This window comes from Orbicella faveolata, unplaced genomic scaffold (assembly GCF_042242905.1).
Source record: "Orbicella faveolata isolate gen_17 unplaced genomic scaffold, um_ofav_v1 contig_34, whole genome shotgun sequence".
NCBI lineage: Eukaryota > Metazoa > Cnidaria > Anthozoa > Scleractinia > Merulinidae > Orbicella > Orbicella faveolata.
Window position 1 is genome coordinate 9,793,431 of NW_028301563.1, and position 10,921 is coordinate 9,804,351.

Below are 10,921 nucleotides of genomic sequence, written 5' to 3' on the forward strand. Positions count from 1 at the left end.
GGAGCCTTAAATTGCGAAATTTCAAGAGCCTCAATGTGCGTAATTTAAGGAGCCTTAAAGTGCACAATTTAAGAAGTCTTAAAGTGCGCTATTAAAGGAGTCTTAAAGTGCGCAATTTAAGTCTTAAAGTGCGCTATTTAAACAGTCTTAAAGTGCGCAATTCAAGGGGTCTTTAAGTGCGCTATTTAAGTTGTGTTAAAGTGTGCAATTTTAGGAGTCTTAAAGTGGGTAATTTAAGAAGTGTTTAATTGCGCAAATTAAGGAGTCTTAAATTGCGCAATTTTAGGAGTCTTAAATTGCGCAATTTTAGGAGTCTTAATGTGCGTAACATAAGAAGCCTTAAACTGCACAATTTAAGGAGTCTAAAATCGTGCTATTTAAGGAGTCTTAGAGTGCGCTGTTTAAGTAGTCTTAAAGTGCGTAATTTAAGAAGTCTTAAAGTGCGCTATTTAAACAGTCTTAAAGTGCGCAATTCAAAGAGTCTTAAAGTGTACTGTTTGAGGAGTCTTAAAGAGCGTAAGTTAAGGAGTCCTAAAGTGCACAATTGAAGGCGTCTTAAAATGCGTAATTTCAGGAGTCTAAAAGTGCGAAATTTCAGGAGTCTTAAAGAGCGCAATGTCAGGAGTCTTAAAGTGCACAATTTAAGGAGGCTGAAAGGCGCAATTTAAGGAGTCTTAAGGTGCGCAATTCGAGGAGTTTTAAAATGCGCAATTTCAGGAGTCTCGAAGTGCGCAAGTTTAGGAGTCTCGAAGTGTGCTATTTAAGGAGTCTTACAGTGCGAAATTTAAGGAGTCTTGAAGTGTGCTATTTAAGGAGTCTTAAAGTGCGGAATTTAAGGAGTGTTAAAGAACGCAATTGAAGGAGTCTGAAAGTGCGTAAGTTAAGGAGTGTTAAAGTGCGAAACCGAAAGAGTCTTAAAGTGCTTAATTTAATTAAGGAGTGATAAGCGCCCAAGGAAACTTGAAACTAGATATATTACGTAAAGCATTTTTTGGTGATTTTACGAAAGCTTTAATAAAAAAGACTTGGCCCAGATACTGATAATGTTCCAAATTGTTTCTGTGGTTTAGGACCAATTTACAGAAACACTCGTGAAAGTATCAGAAAAATGCATTAAAAAAACTGGATAGGAATACAGAATTTTATCCTATTTTACACCCACAGTGTAACGACTAAAATTGTCGTGATTCTCATCATTACCCACCGTTAATTTGAAATAACAATACTCTTAGCAGAAGTTGTTTAAGCGCAAATTCTAAAGAGAAGTTTGCCGGGGTCTAAACGCAATAGTAAAGTTGTTATGGAATTAAATGGGAATTATTTTGTAAAAACTTGCCAAAGATTAAAACCGATGATGATGTAAATCCAACGTAGACGTCGTGTCTTGTATTAATTAGCCATTTGCAAATTTAAGGCAATCTAACTTCGGTCTTGTAGCAAGGAAATTTTTCATAAGACTTGATCTGACGTATCAGTCCACAAAAGCTAATATTTCAAGGGGACGGTTCCTCCTTCTGCAGTAGAGCGCAATTTCGGGTTCCACGACTACTAACTTTTTAAACTAAATTTGAAAAACTTGATCAGCACTCTCTATTGTTAGAATATTAAAAGGCTGTCCGAATAGACAGGTGGCAAAAACAACGTGGGTATTATATTGATATACCACCAAATTCTCACAAGACAGTAACTGAGAAATATGCGATGCTTACAGAGGAGAATTCCCGTTTCATATCGGCAAGGGAAAGATTAAAAAACAAACCGGCCGAAAACTCGCACTTTAAAAATCGATTTTAAGTTTTAGACCTTTTTACGTTCTTCGCTAATTTTCACTAAATTACGCTTCGAGGTGTCCAGTCTTTTGCAATTTCATTCAAACACTAAGTAAACGATTTAACCATCAGCGTCGTACCTCAGGAATTCACCTGAGGTACGAGTAACATGTGGACAGACACTTTGTACTGAGATTATTTACACCGTGTTGCAAACTTCTGTTTGACTAATTTAAAATTCTTCTGAAAAATAAATGATTTCTAACAACAGCACATATCGAAAAAACACTTGAAAGTACTGGTGAAATGAAGCTTATGATAAAATTTTACCTGCGTTTGCACTATTTCTTTGAACTTTGAAATTTATTTTCTCTAGTTTTTACAAATAAAATGTTCTCAATGTTACTCAAGGCAACTATTTAATACTATCTTTGGCTTTAAGAAAATGTAAAAGGGACTGAAAAGTACCTAAAATCATTCTGGTCCACTACAAACTGAAATTTCTCGATTTACCATCAGATTTCGTCATAAATTCTTCATAAAAAGCGATGACACTGAAAGGTAAACTCTGAAATACATCATGCAGTTATCTCGGATCCTTACAAGACTTAGCAAGCGGGAGAGAAAATTACGACTACACTTTTTAACTCCCCTTTCAGAAAGTTATTTCACATTTGGTATCACAACAATAACGAACCATTTAGAAATTATAGTTTCACCGATTTGTTTAGACAAAGGTCTGGCGAAAAATTAATCTTGTGCGTGGAGATCAGAGTAAATCGAAATAAAGATATACTGCATGTTTATAAAAGATACTATGTAAATAACCCCTCATCACTCATTCCTCAATAAGTCTGTTCTTTTTAAAATGTTTGCCTATTGATTTTTGTTTCAGAGTTTAAAAGCCTGTTCTAAATTTTCGTCTATTTATTATAAGCTCTGCAGATAAACATGTTTATATTTTTTTCAGATGGAGGACGTGAGCTGTACTTTCCAGCCTACTATTTCTATGCTGAGAAACGTTTAGTGAACCACTGGATAAAAACTATGATTGTCAATGACTTGGACGAGTGTGAATACCGTTGCTACCTGGATGCAAACTGTGTCAGTCTTAATATTAGGAACAAAGATCCTAACGGAACACATGAATGTGAGCTGAATAACTCCACTCACATGGAGCACGACGGGGATCTGAAGGACGACCAGCTTTACTACTATCGTGGCGCTGAAGTAAGCAACTATGAAATTTTTAACTTTGCGCCCTCAATTACTTTGTTAGGCTGTATATTACCACCGGAAGCCCTCACTCACAAACGTTTCGGGCTTGAACAAGTAATTAGAACAAGCAGGCCTGAAGCTAGAAACAAGAAGCGGGGCCTCAGAAGAGAACGCAAGTCATCTTTGCTGGGAGGAAGAGCTTCGAGGAGGTGGGGGGAGGAGGGGGGAGGGGGGGGGGGAGGCGAAAGTCTGTTGTGTAAACGTAGAAAATGAAAGAGAGAAGACAATTGCAGGATAATACTGACCTATACATATCCAACCGGTATATAAATATATAACGAATAATCCCATGGCTCTCGACACAGTTTGGCCAACTGATTTTTAACCTTTTTCTTCATGATTATTGCAGTCTGTTGATGAACAGAAATTTATAAGGCGACTTCTTTTGTTTCAAACACGAGTAGGATCGTCCTAGTCATGCAGGAAATATAAACACCGGAAGCTTTCTGAACAAAGTCTCTCGAGCTAACTGAAAATCAATTTTAGAATATTGCGATCGATATAAGATACTGTACTTCAACAAAATTTTTTCTTTAGGCTAAAGAGTCGTTGTCGTTATAGGTTTTATATAAATTTTGGTTGCATTCGAATTAGGCGATACGCCTAAAATATCCTAGTATTTTATCACAAGTTTAATGGCTTGGATCATACTCGGGTTTTGTTTAGTGATACTTCCTTTTTCTTCCGCCTTTGTGGAGTAACAGAATTTCAGTTTTAAAAGTAAAGAAGAGCTGCATTTTGTCATTCGAAGATACCTCATTCGTACTTAACCTTGCGCGTTCTTAATTTCGCGACTTCAGGGTTTGATGTCAAGAAAAATATATTAAATTTCGCAAAAGTACGTCGACAAAGGTCAAATAACACTTGATGCGGCAATTGCTCGACTTCGTAAATTTATTACCGTAGTTAATTTCGCGAGCGTTTTTTGCGAGTCGTAAAATTCGGGAAAAATTACGAAAATTAATACTCGCGAAAAAACTGAGAGCGCGAAAAAATATGGGAGCTTTAATACCAGATTATGGAAGAAATAATCCTTGGCTAGTTTTAAATGATGTTTAGTCATGGGTTCATTGGTAATCGGTTGATTATTTTTCCTCGAAAATATCCAGTCTTTATGTGGTCTTGCTTTCAACTAATTAGCATTCTTCCTCCGATTCACCATCATCTTCAGCTTGTAAATTCACAAAAACCTCTTTAGTACAGTCATAAAATTTCCATTTGTAGGCTACTTCTGGGGAAACGGGATCCTCGGATAAGGAACTGGGAGATTAAAACAATGGGAAAGCTGTGAAATTAAATGTACTTGTGAAATTTGTTTCCTGCAATCGCGAAATGCAGCTCCCAGATTCTCGCGAAAATTAGTAAGAATAAGCTAACTAATTTTTGTTACTTTGATTTAGAATCATTGTGGAAAGCCCCAGGAGAAGTGCCAAAACAACGCAACTTGTCTGTCCGGTTTTACAAGTAAGAAATATCGATGTGTGTGCAGTCCTGGTTTTGAGGGCGAAAACTGCGAAGACGGTAGGTATAAAAGATATCCTCAGTCGTAAGAAGAGAAACAAAAAAACTTCTTATCTAGTAGGAACTTTTAAGCAAGCCAAGAGATATTATTATGCTAAAAATGACTTTCCATGTCTTACTACAACGAAAACCCAGAGGGTGCTTCTGTCCACCTACTCCTCCCTTGCACTACGGTCGAGGTGCGAGTGAGGAAAAATAGCAGAGCATGACTCACAATGCTTAACACACAGAGTCAGTTTCAAAAACCGTTAGGTTAGAAAACCGACGGAAAAAATCACATATTTGACCGTTGGCTTAAATATAACAATTATATCACATTCTATCTCCCAGATATCAATGAGTGTGATGCACAGGACAACCCATGTGCTGCCGTTGCTAACTCTGTGTGCAGTAATACGAATGGATCGTACTATTGCAAGTGTAAAGATGGATTCGTAAAGAACGGTGCAATCTGTGAAGGTGCAATATAATTTGGTTCATAACATGAGTTTATTATATGGCTAACTCCGTGAGCGGGCAAGATGAATCAAATCCTGCGCTGTGATTGGCTACCCGAGCGGGCAAGATGGAGCTATCTTGCCCGCTCGGGACTACCCGCCGTGTCCCGCAAGGAAAATTTCCGCAACAGCGATATAATAAATCCTTTATTGACCAAGCTTGTTCGGTCAAGATGGCTGGATATTGGCCTCGTTCTTTTTTTGCGAGTTTATGAACCTCGACTCCGTCTCGGTCCATAAACACGCAAAAAAAGAACTTGGCCAATATCCCGCCATCTTGACCTCACACTTGGTCAATAACCCATACATCTTTACGTTGCTTAAACTTAGTTACAACCTGTTCGTAAGGAGTTGCTATCCGCTCCATCCCCCATTATGTGTAAGACACACCTCAATTGGCCATTTTCGTATTCTCGGTGTTGTACTGGAATTACAATCGTGGACAAAAGTCCTTGGGACACTTATGTAATGTGACGAATTATCTGTGTATTAGAATTGAAATTAAAACAACAACAACAACAACAACAAAAAACGCTGCTATATCCTTTAAAAACGCGTTGCTGTTCCCCCTTCCCACCCAACACAATGTTGCAAATCAGGTGAAACTGCAGGTACTAGTTTTCAACATTGTATGGGAGGTGGAGGGTGAGGTTAGGCAGGTGAAGTCGTATTCGCCTCTGGCGTGTGAGCAAAAGCGTCAAAAGTTGAAATTTGTCCCAAGACTTTCATCCATGATTGTAGCTTGCGACTGTGGCTAATGCGGGGAGTATTTTCAGATGCAACTGACTTTAATCTTCTTTTGATGATATTCCCCCACACGAGCCTCCATTGCAAGCTACAACCATGGTCACAAGCGTCAGAAATCGTCATTCTTTTCGCATTTTGCTCCTCCCTACCCCTGGGTAATGTTGACATAACACTTAAGTCCAACACAAGTTTGCATTATACCATTTTCCAACATGGAAAGGGGAATTAGGCTGACAATTATTCTGTAGATATTACGGTTATAAGTTCATGTTCTGGCAAATTTTCCAACACATGCAATTTGTCCATGATTGCAGTTCCAGTCTAATACCGATAATACGACGATGTTCTATTAGTACACCTCTTCCTATTTCACGTGATTTACACCAATGGAAATTTAGTTCTTTTATGTATTTCATACGCCAAACGAAAAATCGGAGAGCATTAGACGCTAAAGTTTCTCTTGACTGCGCATCGAGCAACCCTATTATGCACGCTAAAGCATGAATCAATTCTTAATTACGTATTTCATTGAGTCACTTTTTCGTAATTGTTCAAATGTTTTTCTGTTTATCACATATTTATTTACACATTTGTGTATTTCCTTTAGTTGATGTATGTCACTGGCAAAATTACCAAAATCTGTCCGATGCAGAAAGAAAACATGACTACGTAAAACAAGGCGAAAAATGTGACAACAACCTCAATGGCTGGTATCGCTTCCAAGGAGCGGCAGGCACAAAATTGGTGACCACATGTCCACCGAAGAACCGTTGTGATACGAGCTTCCCTGTCTGGTTGAGTGAAGATCATCCTACAGTGGCTGAGGGTACAGTCCCAAGAAAAGTCTGCATTCGCAAGTATGAGGACTGTTGTGTAGAGCCATTCCCCATTCAAGTAAAGAACTGTAGTTCCTACTACATCTACAAGTTGCTTAACCTAGGGGATTGTCCCGCCCGTTACTGCAGCACTGACTAATCCAGTTACAAATGACGTTACTTTCTTTACTGTTAAAACTGCGGTAAAAAATTATGCATCCATTTCTAGATTTTCCTGAACGATGGCCGCTTCCAACTAAATCCTTTTCCTCAAACCAAGGGTCCAGTTGGAACATTTTAGGTGTAAAGAACATCGTTCAGACTGCCCTGGCATTTTTCTATTTCATTATTAATTCACACGATGCTAACTGGACGGCATTAGAGTGTGAATTACGTTTTCGTACACCATAAAGGTAAGCGCACAAGCTGGAGTCACTCTGAAAAACAAAAAAACAAACAAACAAACAAACAAATAATAAGGATAGATAGTTGCTAGTTGCTTCTTTAATTGTTTATTGATTCCACAATTTGGTGTCGCGTTGGCTTGTTTGTTGGTAATATCTTTTTTACGTGTTTTCTAGTTTTCGTGCTTGTTGGTTCGTTTGCTTGTTTTGATGTCCGTTTCCTAGTTTTCATGTTTGTTATCTTGCTTTAAAGTTTGCGTGTTTCCTTTGTTTTGTTTTGTTTTTATTTCGTTTGCCATCGTGCTGTTTGTTGTCTGTGTTTGTTTGTAACAATTAATTATTTTTGCTCTTTCTTTCACTGGTGTTTTTGTTTAAAACATTGTTAACCGCGTCAAGTGAAAAAGTCGTTGGATTACTGCGCCTTTCAAAAACACGCGAACTCTGAAGTTCAGTCAAACCTCAACTGAGTTTTTCTTTTTTCGCTGCTGTCAATAATAATGACAAGGAAATAAGGTGATGTGATAAGGAGACCGGTTAATAAAGACAACGGACATTTTCCTGTTTCCCGAGTGACAAGTTCGTATACAAAGTTAACCACGTGTTACAGACACTGGTTATTTGCCCACTGCAGATTTTCATAATTATGTACCAATTCTAATCTGTTAGAAAATGAAAGCCTTTAATTTCACTAAACATACTATAAGAAGTAAGTATTGACGCTCTTGCACTTGACAAGGGAACTTTAAATTGAGTGCGAGACATTTGTATATTCGTTCTTAAGTTACATACTAGATTGAATAGATATTTCTACGTAAATCTTAATTCAGTGAATTTTTGTGTATATTTAGATAAGATTGATTTTATACTCAATATTTTTTGCCATTTTTTTCTGTTGCAATAAATTGTAATTTAGAGCGTCCTCAAGTAGCCTTGTTAAGCTAAATACATCGGCACTGAAATAAAGTTATTATTTATTTACACAGCGATAAAACGTGTGTTCGTTATGTCTATTCTGAGAACCCGGTTAATACGGATACTTGAGTAATGTAGATACTTTTGCGTCTAGAGTGTGCACGTGACGTCATCAAATTCTCAAATCCAAAACTAAAGAGCCTCCCCTAAAGGTTTTATCCTCATCAGGCATAAGAGGTACTAAATTTAGATCTGTTTACAACTTTCCAGTTCAATAGCGACGTTTGGAAACCAGCGCATTTGGAATTTCGGAGTTATGGCGGTTTGTAACATGAAGCTAAGATCGCGTTTGTCGAAAAATAGACACTTATCTTGTGAATTTTAGCCATTTTAGGAGTTAACGTATTTGAAAAAAGTGCTTTTGTAAATGTTTTTTATCTCAGTTCAGATCATCAGTTGTCTAGATAGCCAAAGTAAGTTCCAGATGTTTACACTATTTTCGGGCCGCCATATTGGAGGACTAAGGAGGTCCTCCAACATGGCTGCTCGATATTAGGCTCTCTAATATTGCGCAGAACATTTGGACGAATATCTCAACTTTGGAACAACGCACACACCTTAAATTTGGAGAACTGTCTTCTTTATTTATCGTCTGTAATATCACAATTTCTTGACTTTATCCACTGAATGGCTTTTGATTTTATTTTTTTACTGCGTTACAATGCACACACTATCTGTTCCACTGTGCTCTACAAAAGCGAAACATGCATGCTCTACTGTGACTGGCAGGAGGCTGACCAGTTGCCTATTTACAAAGTGTGAAGAGGTCATTTCGAGACTACCAAGAACAAATCGAGTATAATATGTAGCAATATAGAGGACTTCAACGTGAGGCATTTAGATTACTAAACATGCTGCTTTTTTTCAAAATAAATAAATAAATAAATAAATCAAATGGGTAAATGAAACCTTAGAAGTAGGAATTAATGCATTTGCCATTCGGAGGAACTAAACAGTACGTGACAGTGAAAGAGCAAGTAAATGTTTCTCTATTGGTATGAAATGCTCGTGTGTCCCTTAAGACTGATTTATTGAGTCTTGTTTTAAGGTCATTCCAATGAATATAACAGGCACTGAGATTCTTGTCAAACTTTGCCTATTGACTGTTTATATTGTAGGAACTTAAATTTGGAAATAAAAATGAGGGGTCCCCATGTTCGTTTAGGAGCAACAGCACCTTGATTATGCCATATAAATCCTTACAATAGCACCATGATTATAGTCACGATTGCTTGCTAAAATCACGTTTCCGACGATTGTTTCTTGTTCAACACTGAGAATTGGCCCATATTTATTTTATATAGAGAAATTTATTACTCAATTCAACACAACAGAAAAAAGTGATAGGTCACCGTACTCGTTTTCGAGAAAATGACGATTTACCTCTATGGCGAGGTCCAGCCGCTAAGAAAAAGCCGCCATTTTTTAATGCGCGCGCGCTAATCACGCGTGAAATTATGCGCAGTAGGGATGCTCAATGCAATATTGGGGAATGACATTAAGGTTGGTTTGACAGTTGTTAAGCATGGATCTCACCTTTTCTTTTGAAACTTTATTAGCACTAGTTTATATCTGAAGGTCTGTGAATACTTAAATTACCTCTAATTCGCAGAGGTTGATATATTTGCACTTGGTTGGGGAATTCGTTCGCGGTTTTTCCCGCTGGGTTTTAGGGTTTTGGAATCAGGCAATTACGCAAGCTTTATCAACTGAGTGACATTTTACTTTAACTTTGTTGTGTACCTTACAATTAGTAAGTTTTTTGAGTTATGAAAGGCTGCACGACCGCAAGTAAACATTGCGGCTCACGATTTGAGCTGCACAGCAATTCCTGAATACGAGTCGCAGATATAAATAACAAATCACAGATACCGTCACGCGATAAGATAAGGAGACCGGTTAATAACGACAACGGACATTTTCCTGCTTCCCGAGTGACAAGTTCGTATACAAAGTTAACCTCGTGTTACAGACACTGGTTATTTGCGCCCTGTGGATTTTCATAATTATGTACCAATTCTAATCTGTTAGAAAATGAAAGCTTTTAATTTCACTAAACTTACCATAATAATTGAGTACTGACGCTCTTGCACTTGACAAGGGAACTTTAAATTGAGTGCGAGACATTTGTATATTTGTTCTTCAGTTACATAGACTAAATAGATATTTTGGAAGTAGATTTTAATTCAGTAAATTTTTATGTATATAATTTTAGATAAGATAGGTTTATACTCAATACTTTTTGCCATTTTTTCTGTTACAATAAATTGTAATTTAGAGCGTCCTCAACTAGCTCTGTTAAGCTAAATACATCGGGACTACGAAATAAAGTTATGATTTATTTACACATCGACAAAACATGTGTTCGCTAAGTCTGTTATGAGAACCCGCTTAATACGGACACCCGAGTAATGCAGATACATTATCTATTCCACTGCGTTCTACAAAAGCCTACCATGCATGCTGTACTGTGATACCATCACGCCAGCAAGAATGACCGAAACTGCAATCCTGGTCCCTGTCACTGGGATTTGATAACAACGCGGGGAGACTCAAACAAGAATGCATGTTCTCAGACTTTGGTAATTGTGATAATTTGGGATTATTGTATCTGTCAAAAATTCATCTTACCTCAGAACATTACGAACCAGTCCCTTGTAAAATCCTTTCACCCCTTCGTATCTATAATATTGAAATGGAACACGAAGGAAGATGCCACGTTAAGACAACAATGATATAACTACCGTGACACGCCACGCATTACCCAGTCAAGCTTAACACGCCTGCTGGGTTTCAAAAGGTGTCCCTCTGCTGATTCTAACAAGTAACACTAATCATTCTCTACTTCTAAAAGTGTCGCCCCCCGAAGGAGGGAGGGGGGGGGGGGGGTACTCCCAGCAAAATTGAGTAGGGGTGCG

General features: G+C 37.8%; 2 protein-coding genes across 2 annotated transcripts in view; one reads left to right on the forward strand and one right to left on the reverse strand.

Annotated features, from left to right (window-relative positions):
- The first annotated feature begins 2,317 nt into the window (after window positions 1-2,317).
- On the forward strand, window positions 2,318-6,802 carry LOC149104691 (uncharacterized). Its single transcript, XM_089272254.1, has 5 exons — window positions 2,318-2,330; window positions 2,740-2,999; window positions 4,448-4,568; window positions 4,899-5,027; window positions 6,420-6,802. The coding sequence occupies exons 1-5, from the start codon at window positions 2,318-2,320 to the stop codon at window positions 6,785-6,787; spliced, it is 891 nt and encodes a 296-aa protein (XP_089128380.1). The 3' UTR covers window positions 6,788-6,802.
- A 13-nt stretch (window positions 6,803-6,815) lies between these two features.
- LOC149104692 (solute carrier family 25 member 32-like) overlaps window positions 6,816-10,921 on the reverse strand; it is a 53,715-nt gene continuing 49,609 nt past the window's right edge. Inside the window, exon 2 of the transcript XR_016201241.1 lies at window positions 6,816-7,064. The gene's annotated coding sequence lies outside the window, so the exon portion shown is untranslated. The remainder of the gene's footprint in view (window positions 7,065-10,921) is intronic.